The sequence below is a fragment of the Fringilla coelebs genome (assembly GCF_963513975.1).
Source record: "Fringilla coelebs genome assembly, chromosome: 18".
Lineage (NCBI taxonomy): Eukaryota > Metazoa > Chordata > Aves > Passeriformes > Fringillidae > Fringilla > Fringilla coelebs.
The window spans coordinates 8,110,784-8,129,305 of record NC_140044.1 but is presented as its reverse complement, the minus strand read 5'-3'; the positions used below and the strand labels follow the sequence as shown (position 1 = coordinate 8,129,305).

Genomic DNA, 18,522 nt, shown 5'->3' with positions numbered 1-18,522 from the left:
CCCAGCTGCTCACAGCAGCACTGCTGTCTCTGCTGCCTCATCTCCTGCCTGAGTCTGGGCAGGGCTGGTGCAGGAAATCCCTGCCTTGCCTGCAGGCTCTGGGCTTGGGGTCTGCTGACAAAGGAGGAGGAAGGCACCAGGGATGGTTTCAGCTCCATATCTGCCTCCTATGACTCAGGAACAGAGGCTGCTTCTGACTGACTGCTGCCAGTGCTTGACCTCTGGGCAGGGATGCACCGAGTCTGGAGATGAAACAGGGTAGCCTGTCCTCACAGTGCTTTGGTCACATCACCTCCTTTCTCAGGGTGTCCCTAGGTAGGGGTAGGCTTCCCTTTCCTTCTCCCTTCTGTTGTCTCTCTGCATCTCAGCCCCTTTGATCCTGCCCCCACCCTCATGTCCTGGGTCCTGCTTTTGTTAAATTGAACATGATGTCAAATTAAAGCCATCACAGGGACAGTTGGAGTGAAGTACCCAGTTTAATGAGGCAGCCTTGAAAATCAATAACTTAATTGCAGACATTTGATGGACTTTTATCCAATTTATAGTCCTCCTGCCCTCCTACGTGTAGAGCATGAGGACCTGGTGCTATGTCTGGCTCTGGGCAAGTGAAAGCCTTTCCTCTCCTCAGGCTGCTGTCCCTGTGCAGGTCTGCCTGCTGCAGTGTGGATCAGGCCCCAGCTGGGTGGTCCCTCTGTGCTCTGGAGGTGACCATGTCACTCTGCACTGACAGGAAGGGCAGGTGTCAGTTTGACATGCCCAGCTCCTTCCCAGATGGTCCAGTAGAAAGCTACTGGGAGAAAAGCCCCCAGCTGCTCAGACCAGTGATCTCCTGGACAGCAGGTCCTGCTCCAGGATGGCCCAGGACCCTGTCCCTGCTGCCACTCTGCAGCACACCAGAGGCATTTGTGTCTGCAGTTCTGGCTTTCAGGTGTTGGCGGGGAGGTGATGCTGCATTTGCACCCAGCTGTTCTCTTTTCCCTCATCATTTGCAAGCAATCAGTGTTGGGCCCTGCTCTGAGGTCTGTGCTGTTCTTCTAAACTCCTGCCTGACTCTGTTTTCCTCCTTGTCCCTGCTGCAGGCACCTCTGTGATGCAGGTGATGGCCTCTGATGCCGACGACCCCACCTACGGGAGCAGTGCCCGGGTGGTCTACAGTGTGCTGGAGGGGGAGCAGCACTTCACTGTGGACAGCAAAACAGGTGAGCAGCACCCAGCTGGGCTGGGCCATGAGATCCCACAATGGCTGTGGCTCCTGGGCATGGCTGTGAGCCAGATCTGTGCCTCCCTGCTGGCCACTGCTGCTGGATGCTGCTGGCAGGGATGTTGGAGAGGAAGCTCAGCAGCCCTGCTCAGGCTGCTGCCCCGCTCCATGGCCTGCCTGCAGCAGGATCTGCAGCTGCCTGCCCAGAGTGTGCCTGGTCTGCACCTGCACTGGCCACAGCTCCTCTCTGCCTGGAGCAGGAATGCCCCCACAGGCACATAAAACTTCAGTGGAGAAGGTTTAAATACTACCAAAGGGGCCTTACCAAAGGCTGCATCATTATCACCAGGGCTTTGATTAAAGGTAACACTTTAAATTAAGGATAGGTTTATAAATGTTCTATTAATATTTAATGAAAGAACAGTAGAAGCTGCTCCATTCCTTAATAACTTATAATAGAGCCTGTTGTAAAATGCCTCTGTAATAAATCCCTGGCAGATGATGCTCTGACATACTGGTTAGAGTAGACCATAACCAGGGGATGTTGGGGTATATATTCTCCTTGCCTCCCAGGAGTTTGACTCTCATTACCCTTAATGAGAGCCTCACAAGCTTGCTAAGAAGGGAAGACACTCCAATGCTAATAAGGGATATTTAAGGCACAAGGCATGCAGTAAAGTGCCCATAGTTTAAGGAAAATTTGTCAAAGGACAACCAGGCTGAGGAGCTGCAGCTTGTGTTGGAAAACTGGACAGCAAAGTCCTCCCCACCCTACTGCTGAACCACAGTGGCATGAACTGAGATCAACCCCTGGGCTGAAGTCCCAAGTCTCTGTCAGACTGACCTGTGTCTGTGATGATATTTTCTAAGGCTGGGATTTGTTTGGAGGTGCTGGTGTAAGAGTGAAGAAGGCCTGTGTGCCTGAGCCTCTGCACCTGCAAGAAACCCTCCACCTCCTGGCAGTGCTCTGGTGCACATGGGAAAGCTGAGCCCAGCCCTGCTCTGCCACCAGCCTGGCTGCTGCTGGAGCAATGCTCAGATTTGGGAGTTTGGGAGCTCCTACACACACCTGACACTGTGGCACGTGCTGGGAAATGCTTTTGTCTGGACTGAGGCTGGTGCAGTGGGGAGAGGGCACAAGCAGCAGGTTGGGGCTGTACCCACCCCTTGCTCAGGAGCTGTTGTACCTGGGCTCTCTTCTCTCCCAGATTTGCTTTGTTTTATATTGTGTGTGTAGGAACAACAGGCTCACCACTGAAAATTCAGGTGCATGTGAGATCCTGTTAATCTGAGACAGCTTTGTGTGAGTGGAAGTCTGGCTGCTGGAATGGAGAGGGACCACTGGGAGCCAACTGCACAAGCCAGGACGTGCAGAGGCTCAGCTTCCTGCCACATTAATGCTCTGTATTAAGGCATAAACTAAAATGTGCCCTGTGGGACTGTGGTGAGAATTAATGTCACTCTGGGAATCCAAGCTTCTTGATTCCTTGACTTTTTGTGTCTTAATTCTCAAGCTGGCTGTTTCGTACACTGGGGGGTTGATTTACTGTTTTACTTGCTTGTGTTTCACAAAGGCAAAATTGCTGACAGTCTGCAGAAGACTCCAGCCCCTCTTGAGCATGTCTGCTTGCAGGATATCTGGCTGCTAACACAGGTGTTGGGGCTGACTCTGGGGGTCTCTGAGCTGCAAATGGCCTGTGGCAGCTGCCTCACCAGCACTGCAGGAACTGCAGGGCTGCAGCTCTGCCCATCAGCCCCTCAAGCTGTGGCTGCAGCAGTGCTGTGGGGGCACAAGGTGTCATCATATCCACCCAAGCACACCCCAATCTGCTCCCACTCTCATTCTGTCAGAATAAGACTTTATGCTGCACAGGGGAATCCAAGTCTGATTGCCCGAGGTGGCCCAGCTTCTGCCCTGAGCATAAGATTTAATTATCCATAGCAGCAGCGTAGCTCTCAGAGCCACCATTGTTATTAATGGCCATAAAAAGAACCATAAAAACTTGGCATGTTACATTTCTTATAATATATGATAATGAAGAACAATTTGATTTCCATTTTTGGTTTTGACCTCCTTCTCTGCTGTTTCTTGCAGGTGCATGCATGCATGTGCTGCCTTGCACACCACCTCAGCCCCTGACTCCTTCCAGCACAGCTTCTCTCTTCCCCTCTTTGTCTTGTGCTCTTTTCACACCATCCTTCACAGCACAGGTGTGGCATGTACAAAAGTGGTTTCCATGCCTGTGTACATGAACATGGACCATGTGTAGCCAACTCTGTCTCCTGCTCTTGGATGTTTCCAGCTGTAGTGTTCAGCTGGGATTTTGTATTCAATGGACCTTTCACAGGCAAACCCAAACTGTCTGGCTGCTGTGCTGTGCCAAGTCCTGCCACTCAGTAAGCCCTGAGTGCCTGTAGCATCTTGGGTCTTTTTGGAGGGAGACAAGCATTTAAATGGCTCCACTGGAACAGTGGGAGCAGCAGGATGGCATTTATGCAGCAGGAAGATTCCAGAACTGAATGATGGTGAAGAGAAAGCACAGCTGATGCACGAGCTTTTCTTTCTTTCATATACAGCAGCCACTCTCATGCTTTGAGATTAGTTTCACAGACTGAAACTTGTGTTGTGTACACCAAATCAGCTTCAAGAACTTCACCTGTATGTGCTGGAGGTCAAGGCTGGATTTTTTTGTGTGAGTGGGGAGCTTTATATGCATAAGCTTTTGAGGCAAGGTTTTCTTGCCAACTGTAAGAATATCCCCGTGGCTTGTTGCAAGAGCCTGCAGGCATTAAGCTTTGTAAGCTTTGTGCTGCCTTCCTCTCTCAGACAGGGTGCAGCCAATCTTTGCTCCTTGCAGCAGGTGAGCAGCAGCGCCCGTGCTGTGGCTGCCCTGCTCTGCTCAGGAGGCTGTGCTCTCACAGCAACCAGCACACAGCTCTGCCCTGCTGCTTCCAGTGGGAAACAGCCTCTTCTGCTGCTGTGCTGGGTGTTGGCTCTGGGTGAGAGCAATAATCTGACAGCAGAATCCCCCTCACTGCTGCTGGGCCACGAGCCCAGCTCTCCCAAAGTTACACAGGGTGGGAGGTTTAGTGGCAGCTCCTGTTCCAGCTCCAGGAATCTCATCCTCACCAAGATCTTTCAAGCTTATTCTTTTCCAATATGGAGATGTGCACCTGAGTGTGGGCACTCTCAGTGCATTTACACCAGAGGAGAAATCTGTGCATTTAAATCCACAGGCTGTTTTCCTGCTGCTTTATATCACCCTGCATTCTCTGTACCACTGCAGATTATTCACCTTTATAGGGGCAAATCTCTCTTTTGGCAGGCAGCTGTGCCTGTTCCTGTGTCCTTTGCAGTGCCCTTTCTTATCCCTGGGCAGTGTGGCTGGAGACTCACTGCTGCCTGTGATCCCTTCCTTGAGAGGGAGCCTGAAACTGCTCAACACCCCACAGCCTGATGCCCCTGTTTCCAGCAGTGTTGTTCATCCCTTTGTAGGGATATTGAGTGCTACAGAGCAACCACAGCATGTAACACCATGGGTTTCATTATGTTTGCTTCCTGAAAAGCCAGCTTGTCAGTTTGGGGCTGTGCATGGGAGCCTGGCTTTTTACCGTAAGGAAGAGGTTGTTCTTCAAATCTGTCACTCTGCTGAATGCAGGGAAAAGGCAGAACTCAGAAGGTATTTGAAATGCAGTCTGGCATTTGTGATGACTTAAACCAGCTCCTGAGTTCTAGAGCCTGTGTCCTGATTTAAAGACTGAGCCATAAGGGCTTGGAGCTTTTGATGCCAGGGAGAATGGAGATGCTGGCCTGCTGGGATGAAGCTGATGGTTGGTTGTGTGCAGTTCTCAGTTTTTCCATCCCTGCCTGCCAGCCTTGCTGTGATTGGAGCCAGACCTGCCTGGTCCTGGGGCAGTAAGGCCGGGCTGGGAGAGGAGCTGTGTCTGGGGGCCTGGGCACTCTGAGCTGGGCTGATGAGCTGTTGATGTGGTGGTGGGAGGCAGAACACGTTTCTCTGCTGCTCTTGCCAGTTTGTTAAAAATGCTCCTTGGTGCCTGGAAACACAGATGTGTGTTCCTGTGTGCCCAGAGGTTGTGCAGGTCTGTGCCCCATCCCTGTCCCTTATCCACCAGAGCTGTGCACGGGCACGAGGGAGTCTGAGCGTAAGGCACACGGTCTGCAGAGAAGCCACATCTATTTAAGGGGATTCCTCTTGTTAGCAAGATTGAACATTAACAGTCCTTTTCTGAGACTGGAACTTCAGCTGATTTAGGACCAAATTGTAGGTTTGGTCATCTTGAGGAAATTAGAGTGTATCTACTAATGTGCTGAGGGAATTAATGTTAAGTGATGAGGGACTCAGCTGCTAAAAGAAGGGACAAAGGAAGGGTGAGTGTGCTGGCTCTGCACTGGCATGGGCAAGGCTGATTGCAGCCTGGAACAAGCCCTTGTTAGGTGCTCCATGAACCTCCTGACCCTTTGTGCCTCATACTTCACTCAGAGCACCTTTAGCTTCTACCTATCAAATTGTGCTGAGCTGAAAGACAGGATGGGGGCTGGAGGGAGACTGAAGTGCTGGTTCTTGGAGCCAAGACCTCTTCTGCAAGGGCTGACCTCCTGCAGGATGTGTGCTTCCAGCAGGACTCATGTCTTGGCAGATATATTGGTATTTCTGTGTCCCTGCAGGCAGGTGAGGGCACAGGTGAGGAATCTGCAGTCAGTTTGGCAGGTGCCTTGCCATTCCTGGCCTGAGGCAGAGATGGGTTTGATCTAACTGACCAGGCTGCTGGCAGAAATTAATCTGTTTTATCCAGCTAAATAGGAGAGAGAGGGATAGAGGAGACAGACCCAGATTCTTCTCAGGCATGCATACTAAAGAGACCCAAATGGCAGGAAGACAAGGCTTGTCACCATGATGGTGGCACTTCCATCCCTGGAGGTACTAAAAACTTGACTCTTTATGGCCCAGGGTAATCTCATCTGCCTTTGAAGACTGCCTGCTTTGATCAGTGATGGATCAGGAACCTCCTCAGGATAGGTCTCTGTTTGTTACTCCATGACTTTCTGCATTATTGCTCCTCCTGCCCCTGTCCAGACAGTCTCTGAGGATGTGGGCATCTGACCTGGAGGTGCCTGAGAGCAGAGCAAAGCCCCTGATGATGGGACTCCTGGAAGGCAGTTACCTGCTGAGTGCTTTGTCCTGCTTTGTTTTTGTCACCCGAAGAGAGTCTGCTGTTGGAGCAGATCCAGTGGTATTTCTGTGATGCTCTAAGTGTCCCCTTGCCTGGTAATTATACTGATTAATCTGGATCATGCTGGAAAGCCACATGTGCCTTGTACCAGAGGGTATGCCACCATGTGTCCACATTATTCAGCTCTAACAGATAGTGACAAGAATGGGGGAGACAAGTCTGAGCTCGAGGTTGTTCTTGCTTTGTTAGCAGTGTCTGGGAAAGACAAAGTTTGTCAGTTTTTCCAGCTGGAAAGAAGGTGAATCTGGGAGATGATAGCAACGGCTTTTCAGGGCTCTCTGTGCAGCCTTGAGGAGGGAAGGTCTGTCTCCATCCCTTGCAGCTTCTTTGCAGAGTCCCTGGGAGCCAGGTTTTGGGAGCAGAGAGTGTTTTGGCTCTGGAAGATGGGACCATGTGTGTTTGCTGCTGGTGGGTGTTTGAGGCCGTGCCCTTAGTGCCACTCGGATGTGGAGCACGTGTGGAGACCCTGATTTGCCACGGCCATTAGCAAGTGGTGAGTGGTCCCTCAGCCTAGGAGACAGAGCCAGCCTGACTCTCGGGCTGGTGGCCTGGTGTGGCCCATGCCATTTGGGAATAGCATCCCAGTGACAATCCTGATGGGCTCCTGGAGGTCTGGCAGTCTGTCTGCAGCAGATGCCCCCCTTTCCAGGATGGACTGGGCACACAACACCATGAGAGGGAGCTTCTGATCAGCCTCCACCCCTGCCACAGACAGAGATTTGCCTGCCTTGTGCTGCTGGAGGAACAGGAGCTGCCTGGGGACATTGGCCCCGCTCTGCATGTGCCAAACAGCCTGGACTTGCTCCCTGCTGGGACGAGTGACCTTGGAGGTGTTCTGGGAAGTGCCTGAGCACTTTTCTCCCATCCTGCATGGCGCATTATGAGCTATATCATTACGAGCAGCTCAGTTAAGTCATTACAGCCTTGGTGAATGCATGAGCTTTTTCCCTCTCATCCCAATTCATCATTATTGTGCTGACATGAATCATTTTCATTATAAAATGCTTCAGACCCCGTTAATTAACAGAATTGCTTAAATTTCAATGAGACAGTGCTTGCCCAGAAATAAAGGTTTTGTATTCAGGGTGGGGTGGCAGGAGAGGCCTGTCAGCACGAGCAGCTGGGGCTGAGCCCTGGGGCTTTGTGCAGGGCTGCCCAGGTGGGAGGGTGCCACCCTTGCTGGGATGGTGCCCACAGGCACATCCTTGCCTCATTTCCTGCATCCCCTCTGTCTCTGTGTGCCAGGGGGAGTGGGACTCCTTGCTGAATGGCTTCCCCTGAGCAGAGCAGGGTGAATGAGGGGGTCAGAGCACACCCTGGGCCCCATCACAGGGCAATCAGCTGCTCCCTTATCTGTGGGGCTGAAGGCAGGAGAGTCCAGGCAATTACAGAACCTGAAGTGACAGAGGGGCAAGGGAAGCTGGGTGATAATTGTGCCCATCCATGAGAGCTGGAGAATGGCAACGATCTGAAATGGTGGTTATGTCTTTATAATAAATCCTAACAATGCTAATCATTGGAATAATTGCTAGTTTCAGAAAGGAAGGAGTGATAAATGTCTCCTGAACACTTTTGCCAGCTCCTGCTGCACCTGTCATGAAAAGGGCGAGGGGGAGGAATTTCATCCTCCCAGCTCAGTGGCATTTCTGGCTGCATTTGGGCCACAGCACCAGTGGCTACATGGTGTGAGCCCTTGCCTGGAGGTGCACAAGGCCACACCAGACACATGAATGGGGAAACTGGAATCCCTGGTAGCCTGGAGGTCTGTCCCTGTAGCCATACCTTGGCTCCTGCTGGAACTCAGCTCCCCCTCTGCTGTGCTCTTGGTGACTTGGACCTTTGATGCTCTAGCACTGCTCCATGTGCTGCACGTCAGCAAATGGATTGCAAGGTGCTCACACCACAGGATGGTTCTCTGCTGTTTGCTCAGCAAGAGGGCAGCTCCCTGTTCCCCCTGGGTCAGACCCCTCCCTGGGGACCAGCAGCCTCCTCCAGTTTGTCCCTAGCACCAGGGAGGATTACTGGTGAAACAAAGCAGAGATGAATTTGCAGTTCACAGTAGGAGGAAGTAAAGCTGATAGTTAAACAGAAAATGCTGGAAGAGAGAGGATTTACAAAAGCATCAACCAATGTCTAAATCTGTGGGAATGTTAAAAAACGGAGCTGGAGGGGATTTTAAGCTGATTCCTGTCTGTTATGGGCTGCTGCTGGTACAGTGGGACTGGAATGTGGTGCTAATGACCTTGTATCCATGTAGGCACTCCTTCCTTCCTGACCCTGGTGCCACGTCAGGCCAGAGTCTTTTCTTTCTTCCTTTCATCCTCCAGATTTTTTTTCTCTACTTTGTTTCCATTTAAATGAAACAGTCGTGGGTGACTGATAATTTCTGCCATGCACAGAGTTTTCAGGCTTTTACTGCTCTTTGTTTCTTGTTTTACATTCCTTTATATTTTAGTCCTGGTCATTTCCCCAATCCCAGATGAATACTGGAGACCTATAAACACTGGTTTTAAGAGAGTTACTTTTGTAAGCAGTACTACCACACCATTCATTTTGTTAAGCTCCAGTGCATTCTCTGACACAGAGCATGTGTTTTGTTGCCTCTGGTCTCCTTAACTTAGAAGGACACTTGAAAATAGGGGTTTTGTGCAGACAGACTTTTAGAAATGTGCTGCCCACCCCCCCATTCTCCAAATCACACAATTCCCCCCCAGATGTGCCCAGGCCAGGGCACCTGGTAGAGCCTGGGCAGGGGCACCCCTGTTCTCTAAGGGGTGCTGCAGCAAGCCTGGCTCCTGCTCAGCAGATCAGGACAAGTGGGCTGTTGCAGATGTGTGCCAGAGGGGTTTTGTGACTCAGCCTGGGTTTTTACAGAGCAGACCTCGAGGCTGGCCCCAGCACAGCCCCCGCACTTGGGTGGGGGTGAGGATGAGTCCTCTCTTCCTGAGACTCCTGCCCCCTCTGACCTCCACCAATCTTTCACCCGCCTCCTGGTCACCCTGGAGGAAAGCACAAACCTCCTCTGTGCCAGGGTTTAACCCAGTGGGAGCTGCAAGTAGCCCACAGGAAAAGCAGCAGTTGGGACTCTTTCACGCTTCATGAGGAGACTTGCTGGGAGCAGGTTGGCCCTGTGGCCATCCCTGGGCTTCAGGAGGAGATTTGGGATGTTTCTGGCTGGCTGACGACCTCCTGGGCTTGTTCTTCTCCCCAGTGCCCTTCTCCCCTCTTAGCTGGCTTTTGCTCATACCATCTCTTGCAGAGAGGTTCAGCAGGCACTGGTTGTGGCCAGCAGTGTGCTCCTGGCCAGCAGCACCAGGGCTATGGCTGGGGACAGTGTCCCCTGCAGTCGAGGGAGGTGACAGTGCCTTTTTCTGTGCTCTGGTGAGATGCAGGTGCTGTACCTGACACCAGATATGAGTCTGTGGGCACAGCAGAGTGAGTCCAGGGAAGGGCCGTGAAGGTTGGTGCAATACTGGAGCATCTGCCCCGTGTGGAGAGGGAGACCCAGCTGATCCTGTTTGGGTCCAAGGGGATCCCCAGCGAGCCCTTCCAGCCCCAGCCCGGCTGTGGCTCTGTGACCCGCCCGTGCTGTGTGCCCAGCCGTGCTGCTGTTCGCAGGTGTGATCCGCACGGCCGTGGCAGACCTGGACCGCGAGACGCAGGACCGCTACGAGGTGGTGATCCGTGCCACCGACATGGCAGGGCAGCTGGGCGGCCTCTCGGGCTCCACCACCGTCACCATCGTGGTCACTGATGTCAACGACAACCCGCCACGCTTCCCTCAGAGTGAGTGCTGCTGCCCCTGGGGCATGGCCTGGTTCCTGTGGGTGCTGGGCTGCAACCTGCAGGCTGAGCCAGCCTGGCCGCTCCAGCTGCTGGCAGGGTGACAATAACAAGGGACCGTGGCACACACAGCTCCTGGCTCTGAGTGTGTCCCTGCCTGGCAGCACAGTGGGTGCTGATCCCTGCCCCAGCGCAGGGCCTGGAAGCACGCATGGCTTGCGTGGTAGGGGAGCAGGGCCAGCCCTTTCCTGAGCCCTTCCAAGCAGCTGGAAGCCAGCAAGGTCCACCATGCTGCTGTCCCCTGGGAGCTGGGGCCAGAACTTGGCTGCTGGCCTGGCCCCTCCTGGCTGCTGTGAGACAGCTTGTCACACCCTTGCCCCAGTGCGAGGACAGTGACACTGCTCGGGGCAGCAGCCTTGTCACAGCACAGCTCTGTTTCCCAGCCTGCTGCTGGTGTCTGCTCTGGGACCCTCCCCAGCAAGGTGCAGGGTGGTCCTGCTGTGAGCAGTGGGCTGTGAGGGCTCTGCAGTGCTCTCCAGATGTGGCCTGGCAGCCCAAGGCTGGCAGGCCAGGGAAGGGGGCTGCAGCTGGGGGAGGCTCAGCTCTTGGGCTGCATCTCCCCGAAATCAGAAATTGCAAAAGAATCTTTGAAAGGAAACAGAGAGCACTAATTGCAGGGCAGTGTCCATGCAGAGAAATCAGCCCTTTCTTCACACAGCACCTGGAATGTCAGTGCTCCCCAGTCATCAGCCCTTGTTTTTGGCTGGTGTATTTACTTCTCCTGTTGGGGCATTCTGGACTGTGTTCACGGTGGGGTTTGAGCAACCCTCACAGCCCAGGGAAGTGTGTGAAGGGTGGGGGCACTCCAAAGGCAGAAGCAGTGACCTTGGTCCCCGTTTCTCCTCCAGAGATGTATCAGTTCAGCATTGTGGAAACGGCCCCCGTGGGCACTGCCATCGGGAGGGTGAAGGCAGAGGACTCTGACGTCGGGGAGAACACGGACATGACATACCAAGTGAAGGATGAGGAAGGGGTGGAGATGTTCAAAGTCACCACAGACAGCAATACCCAAGAGGCTGTCATCACAGTACAGAAGGTGAGAGTGTTGATGGAGTAGGGAGGGCAGAGCTCCCTAGGAGGACCCTTTTCTTAGGGGACTGCTGCTGTTGAATCTGAGTTGAAGAAAATGGTCTAAGTGCTGCTCTAGCAGTAGCAGTTGCATTTTTGTGCCTGCTGATGCAGGGAGAGACCTGTCTCTGCTCTGCCTGCATGGCAAAGCACAGGGCTGTGTCTGGGAGAAAATGCTGAAAAGGAACAGCACAGAGTGCCTGCTGGAGTCCCCCAGGGTGGCTTGGGGGTGGCAGTGAAGCAGTGAGCTGTGCAGAGGAGACACCATGCATAGGACTACAGAGAGGAATGCTTACAGCTGTTATTGATAGCACCTGTTAGAGGAGAAAAATGCCCACCTAATTCCTGTACCTGACCAGCAGCACTTTAACTGTATCTGCTTTTGTTGCAAAAACAATCAAGCAAATACTTGGTGCAGGCAGGAAAGAATGATTGTTCTTCAAGGCCACTGTATGCAGCTTGCCTCCCCTGTAGAAATAAGAGCAGGGTGATTAATGATGAAAACTCGCTCATGTGCAGCACACACTGTGCTGTCTTCCCAGTGAATCCTGGCTGCTCACAGCCTGGGCACCCTGTTGGGGGCCCTGAGGGGAGTGGGCTGGAGGCTTCTTCTTCTTCCTGCCCCCTTGGTGTGGGTGCTGCTGGCAGAAGGGCAAAGCAGAAGCCCTCAGGCTTGGGAGCAGGTGGCTTTAGTGGCTCTAGTGCTGCCCTGATGTCTCTGGTGAAGGAAGGGGCAGCAGAGGGGCTCCTTGGGCGGGCTGTGGCTTACCCTCTTCCCTTCTGTCTTCCTCAGCCTCTTGACTACGAGTCAAAAAAAGTGCACACGGTGGTGGTGGAGGCCCTCAACAAGTTCGTGGACCCGCGGTTCGTGGACCTGGGCACCTTCCGGGACCAGACCATCGTGCGGGTCTCGGTGCTGGACGTCGATGAGCCCCCCGAGTTCCGGCCCCCCTCCAACCTGCTGGAGGTCCAGGAGGACGCACACGTGGGCTCGGTGGTGGGGGTGGTCACTGCCCTGGACCCGGACACAGCCAACCACCCTGTCCGGTAAAGCGCCGTCCCAGCCTCACATCAGCCAACCCAGCAGCGGGCATGGGGTCACCTGCAAGGGACACGTGGCCATGGCTGGGGCAGAGGAGGTGGGAGGGGGCAGGGGAAAGGGGCAAGGGCTGCATGTGGGGCCCAGTGTGTGTGTGTGTCCCGTGGGACAGGCAGCCGGCAGGTGAGTGGCAGCCCGTGCACAGGCAGGCACAGCGGTGTCTCAGGTGGCAGATACGTCACTGACAGGTGACAGCTTTGTGATTTCAAGGGAGGGCCAGGGAAGGTGGCTGGGTGATACTTGTGTGTCCTTGCTGCTGACAGCAAGGTATCTGCAGTGGCACCTGACGCCAGGAGTGGCAGGAGGACAGTGGTGAAGGGTGATAAATGAGGTGAGGCTTGGGAGGTGCAGAGCTGCAGCCCGGCTGTGTGTGCGTGCGTGTGTGCATAGGATCAAAGATCAGAGGAGTTTATATTTGGGCAGGGGACATAATCCAGGCAGCAGCTTATCTGCACAGGACATTTCCCATTTCCATTTAATTTGTGGCTAAAGAGATTGTTACCTTGTTAAATTGTTATTACCTAAGGCACAAAGCAGCCTTCTGGCCCTGCCAACTGGCCTGAGTCACAAGCAGTTGGGTTGGAAATCTGGTGTTCAGAAAACATCCTCAACGTGTGGAAAATTTCCTTGAAATGTGTGTTCTGGTGCCAGGAGCCGGCGGGGCCGCTCACTTCCAGGGAGCAGCACTGGCTGTGACTGAGAGCTCTGCAGGGAGCCAGCCCACAGCAGGGACTGGGAGGGACAGGGACGGGGATGTGGGGTGCAGAGGCACAGGCCAGAGAGGGCTCAGTTACAGCGCTTGGCTGTGTTCAGTGATGTCCTCCAGCGCCCGTTTGGGGCAGTGAGCTCAGTGCTGTGCAGCCATGGGTTTCTGTTTCATGGTGGGGTGAGGAGGATCTCCTGATCCTCATGCAAACAAAGACTATGATGATTAGAAAGCTCAGAAATGCATTTACACATGGAAAGCTGCCATCTACAGATGCCTGGCAGCTAGCAGAGAGTACTGTGTCACAAAGCTGGATGCTCAAAGTTGACTTTGGGGGGAATGTGAATGAAATCAGCCGTGCTGTGCCAGGAACTGTGTATGTGAGTGCTGCACCACTTGCACTAGTGGCTGCTGAGTGCTGAATGTGTTCTCAACATACTTCTGCTCACTCATCCTGTGACTCTCCAGTCCCTCTCCAGTCAGGCTATGTGTCTGATGTCTTTTTTTGTTGCCCCTGAGCGTGTGTCTGTCAGTACACACCCTTCAGGAGAGTGGTGCATCCACATACCTGTGTGTGTGCACATGTGCATGTGCTTTTTCACTTGACTGTTTCTAGCAGTGCTGCAGAACATAGATTTTATTTTCTGATCTGTAATTGTAGAAAAGGGACTTTGGGGACAGAACAATTCTTATTCTTGTTTTTTCTTGTTCTTTGTGCTGCTTCCCTGTGGAGCTTGCAGCATTGTTTGCAGACAGACCAAAAGAAAGCAGTGAAGGAAAGCTCTTAATGCTGTACAGAAGGCACTGGAGATTTGGACCAGAGAGAAGCAGATTCAAGTACTGGGCAGGAATGAGATGGTGAGAGCCCAAACTTCGTTTTGGGAGTATCTCCTCCAGTGAGCTCAGTGCTGGCAAGGCAATGCCTCGTGCTCAGACACAAGGACCCAGCCAACAGGACTCCCAGGCATCTGCTGCAGCTTGGGAATTGCCATGTGTTTTCCCTTGGCAGGGTTGATGCATTCAAATACGTGTCCTGCCTCCAGCTATCCCCAGGCAGGTAGCTCATCCTGTGTCCCCCATGCTGCCCTGTGGGACTTGGTCCATCCCTTCACTCCCTGGTGCTGGCAGTCCCTGCTGTCATGAGCAGTGGCAGTGCAGCAGGGTGAGCCTTCACAGACATTTAACACGTACCAAGTGGAGCTGCAGGTTGCTGCCGGTCGTGCTGATGCAGCACCAATGCAAGAGGAAGGCAGGGTTGGATCTCTCCTGCTTCCCTGTCCTCTGGCTAGCCAGGTAATTTAATAAAATACTTTGCTGCGTAGGCAGCTGTTAACAGCTTCAAAGCAGTGCACAGACATTAATGCCAGCACCCTGCAGCACCAGGATGTGACACTAACCCGTCAGCAGGAGAGGCACTAAGTCACCTCTCGTTTCAAGTGTGCTGCTCAGAAGTACAGTCACAAGAAGCCAGCACTTGTACTTCACCTCTGATCCATTAGAGAGCACCTGGTCCTGACGGCACGACCAGCATTTGATCCTCGGTGCCTTGAAGTTGGTATGAGCCCTTTGAAGTTGCTGCAGTTCAGTGGATCCCTTTAACTTCCTGCTCCTCATGTGCAGCAGCGGGAGCAGAGGCACGGCTCTGCTCTGCAGGGGCTGCTCTCCGGACTCGGGTCTGTGTGCTGGCTCTGCCTGTGGGTAGGGGACAGCCACCACTTCTGTCACATCGAGATGCACTCTCCCCTTGAGGCAGGAAAGAACAAGGATTGCCAGAGACAGCAGAGCACAAATCAGCTCCGTCAGGGTTTCCAGGTCCTGCTGACACCAGGCTGCCAGTAACGAGGTTTAGGAGGTATTTTTAGCCAAACGGGAAGGGAGGTGCCCTTGGCTTTTTGTTTTCAGCCCCAGGCCAGGAACAAGGCTCTGCAACTCCTGCTGCACTGCCCAAAGCAACTGCTAGAGGCACATTCCAGCCTGATGCTCCCCTGCCTTCCTGGTGATCAACGTGCCCCACAGGATGCAGTGACTTGGTTTGAGAACAAATCCCTTCCCACAAGCTGGACTGGGTCGCAGTGACCTGTTACAAAGATGTGAGGATTGAAGGGGTGTCCCTGAGGCACCTCCTCACTGCCTCACTCCAGCTGCACAGGGCTCTCTCTCTGCTGCCTGCAGAGCCCCTGGCAGCTGCTTGTCCTGGCTGTGAGGAGGCACCTGGAGACCAGCCCATGTCTCAGAGAAGGACACCCTCCCAGTGACACCAGGGCATGAGCAGGGAGCTGTGCTGAGCTCAGCATGGCCAAGCAGCGCTATGAACCCTCCGTGGGGCACAAAACCTTCTGTGGTACCAGTGTGAACCATGCCCTCCTAAAGGTCCAGTTCTTTTTGTTTTATTCCATCCTTGGGTTTTTTGCCTATCAAAGGCTGGAACAGTTTCTTTTTAGAAAAATAAAAAATTAGTTTCCAGTTGGCTTTTTGGCTTTAGCTGTGTGTTTTCTGGGCGTAGTGCAGTTTTTCTCAGCTGAGCCATTGTATGAAGTAATACAGTGATAGACTGTCTGTGTGTGTGAGGCTGTTTGTATGGGAGCCTTTTGTTTCTCTCTCTGCAGTGGGAGCCTGTGCTCTGATTGTGTGCATTCCAGGCTTTATCAGCACTGGGAAGATGTTGCTTGGGATTTAAGGTTCTCAGAGATATTCTTGTTTGGCATTCACAAAATCTGGAGACACGTGTTGGACACAGGCATTTTATAGACTCCAACAGCACAGCAAGAACTACAACCTGCTTCAATACAAAAGGGAGAGGAGGAAAAAACAAACACAACAAAAAGCTTTTCATACAGTGTTTGAAAAGCTCCCTATTAACAAAACACATGGCATAAAATGTGCTTCTTGTTGTGTTCAGGGGAAAAGTGAAACAAACTGCTTCAGAAACGCATTCATGGGAAAGATGAGCACCGAGAAAGCTGTCGAAATTAAACAGTCACTTGTAACATCCAGACCAACAGGCAGTGCCAGCAGGAAGAGAGGGAAATGGAGTACAAGGTCTGCATCCCAATCAGAGCTGGGGTCTGCAGTTCCAGAGCAGCAGCCAGTGCAGGAGAGATGAGCATAGGTCCTGTCTCTGAGTACCTGGAGGAGGAGGGATTAAATGCTGCCTCTTCCCAGGTGAGAAGCACTGTTGGACTGCAGTGGGGTGGGTGAATATGGAGCTGGGGTAGAGGTGGAGAGGCTGGTGGTGAAGGTTGTATTGCACAAAGAGATGTGAGTGAGCACAGCAAAGCACTGCTCACTCCACCCTGGGATGAGATGGAAGCTGTTGGAAGGTGAGCTCTGTTGTGAGATCTGCAGCTCTGAGCAGCTTATGGCTGTGGCTTGCAGGGCTTGATGGACATCCCTGTGCCACCCTCCCAGTCCCCAGCTCCCACAGCAGCCAAGCACTCCAGAGCATCCATGGCCTTTGGGAGCTGCAGACCCACATGGACTGGCCTCCTCCCCAGTCACAGTGAGTGCCAGCAGAGTCAGTCCTGCCCAGGCAGTGTGCTGAGCTCTGTCTCCTTCTCTGGGGCATACTGAGAAGGTGACATTTCTCTGTGGCACTGGTGGCAAAGGGACCAGAGTTGTGGTTTGGTTTGTGCCTGGCCATGGGGTACAGGCAGCATGTCCCAAACAGACTGTTCAGAAGGGACAGGACATCCTCAGCAGCAAAGCTATGAGAAGCATAAGAGCAAGATCCCAGTGGCATTTCCCTGCCATCCTCCTGCCCTCTGGCTGGGCAGGCAGCCCTGTCAGGTGTGTCCAGGCTTGGGGGTGTCTCCCATCACTAACTGAGTTTTTCTGTGTGGATTTTTTTTTTTTTTTCAGATGTCTCTGTTTATGACAGAAGTGTGATCAAAACAGGCATGTGCTTATCCAAGAGGCAGGGAAGCCATGAGAGGGTGAAGTAACATCTTGAACTTAACAGCATGAAAAAGTGAAGTGGAAGGCAGGACATGTTCGAGGTCTGGGGGTGTGGGAGAACAGTGGAAGCAGTTATGTAGAATTAGTTATGCTATTGGAAAGGTATCAGGTGTTGCCATCCCAGTTTCTGTTCCTCTTTCCTGCAGAATGTTGGACTGATTTGCACAATTCAGAGTGTCCATACCTCTCCTTTTCCTTTGCAGTGAGTGAACAGAGAGTGGATGAGAGGCTGCAGTACATGCCAAGACAGTGTCACTGTCCCTTTTGGACTTGGCTGTGTGCCTGTAAAAGCTCTGCTGCCAGCTGGGAGTTGGGGCAGAAAATGCAGGCAGTGCCTAGTAGCTGGTTTTGAGATACATGAGCTTGTACCTGGCTTTGTGTGGGAGATGTCCATCACCTCTAGATGCAAGGGGGTAAGAGGAATTCACCTACATAAGTACTAGATGGTGTCTGGGTGCAAGTGAATTTACATAGTGACTTTTGAATGTTTTTATTTGGCTACAAGCAAGTGCTGTTGTATTTACTCTCTCATCTCCCCATCTGTCTGAAAGGGAGAGAGCTAGGAAGTGTAATCTGGTACTGTATACCATGTTAAACTGTAGGAATGCCTTTTTGTGTGCCCCCATCAGAGCTGGAGCTGTGTGGATGGGCAGGGGCTCTGCCAGAGGCACTCCCATCTGCAGCTGGTCCCATCCCAGGGCGTGGGGCAGAACAGCACAGGCCCACCTCTGGTCATGAAGAAGGTGAGCTGAGGTTCCTTGGCTGTGAGCCATGTGGGTGATGGACCCACAGCTGGAAAACTGCTCTGCAGCACTTGGAGCACTTCCCCATGTGTCCTGAACCTGTCCTGAGCCTGCTGCTAGCCTGGAGCCTGTCCTGCTCTGCTCCTGTCCACTGTGGCCTCTCAGTTCTATCTCACCAGCTTTCCAGTTTGCTTTGTCCCTACATTTATCTTCCTTCCGTGGTTGGACATGTGACTGAAGGCTTTAATTTATTCACAGCCCTGCTTTTGGTAATTTATCCTTTGTACTCTTTGCTGTCTTGTATTATTTAATTCTGTGAAGCACTCTGGGATTCAGTGTGTGTGAAAGATGCTGTACACAATAACATTATGCTGTATTGTTTGTGATTTGCAGGCCTTCTGGATTTCTAATTCTGATTGCAGTGGTAGTTTGTGTTATTTGTGCTATGGCTGTGCTCAACAGCCTCAGCTGGATCAGACTTTCCTTCCAGCCCTTTCCTGCAGGAGCTGACACCTCATTGTGCCCTGATTTACTGTTGGCTTGCTCCATTCCACGTGTAATGGTTGGAAATGCAGGACAGACCACAGGGACTTGTGGTGTCCTGGTGAAGGCTCAGGGCCAAACCTGGTGTCTGACTCCTTGTGGGCTGTGGGGC

At 52.7% G+C, this 18,522-nt stretch overlaps 1 protein-coding gene across 1 annotated transcript in view; it reads left to right on the top strand.

Annotated features, from left to right (window-relative positions):
• The window catches only part of CDH22 (cadherin 22), a gene marked incomplete at both ends in the record, with an annotated part of 48,768 nt that overhangs the window by 12,767 nt on the left and 17,479 nt on the right, over window positions 1-18,522 (top strand). The window contains 4 exons of the mRNA XM_084217640.1: window positions 1,080-1,199; window positions 10,073-10,240; window positions 11,146-11,333; window positions 12,159-12,412. Coding sequence (XP_084073766.1) covers window positions 1,080-1,199; window positions 10,073-10,240; window positions 11,146-11,333; window positions 12,159-12,412 — 730 coding nt within the window. The remainder of the gene's footprint in view (window positions 1-1,079; window positions 1,200-10,072; window positions 10,241-11,145; window positions 11,334-12,158; window positions 12,413-18,522) is intronic.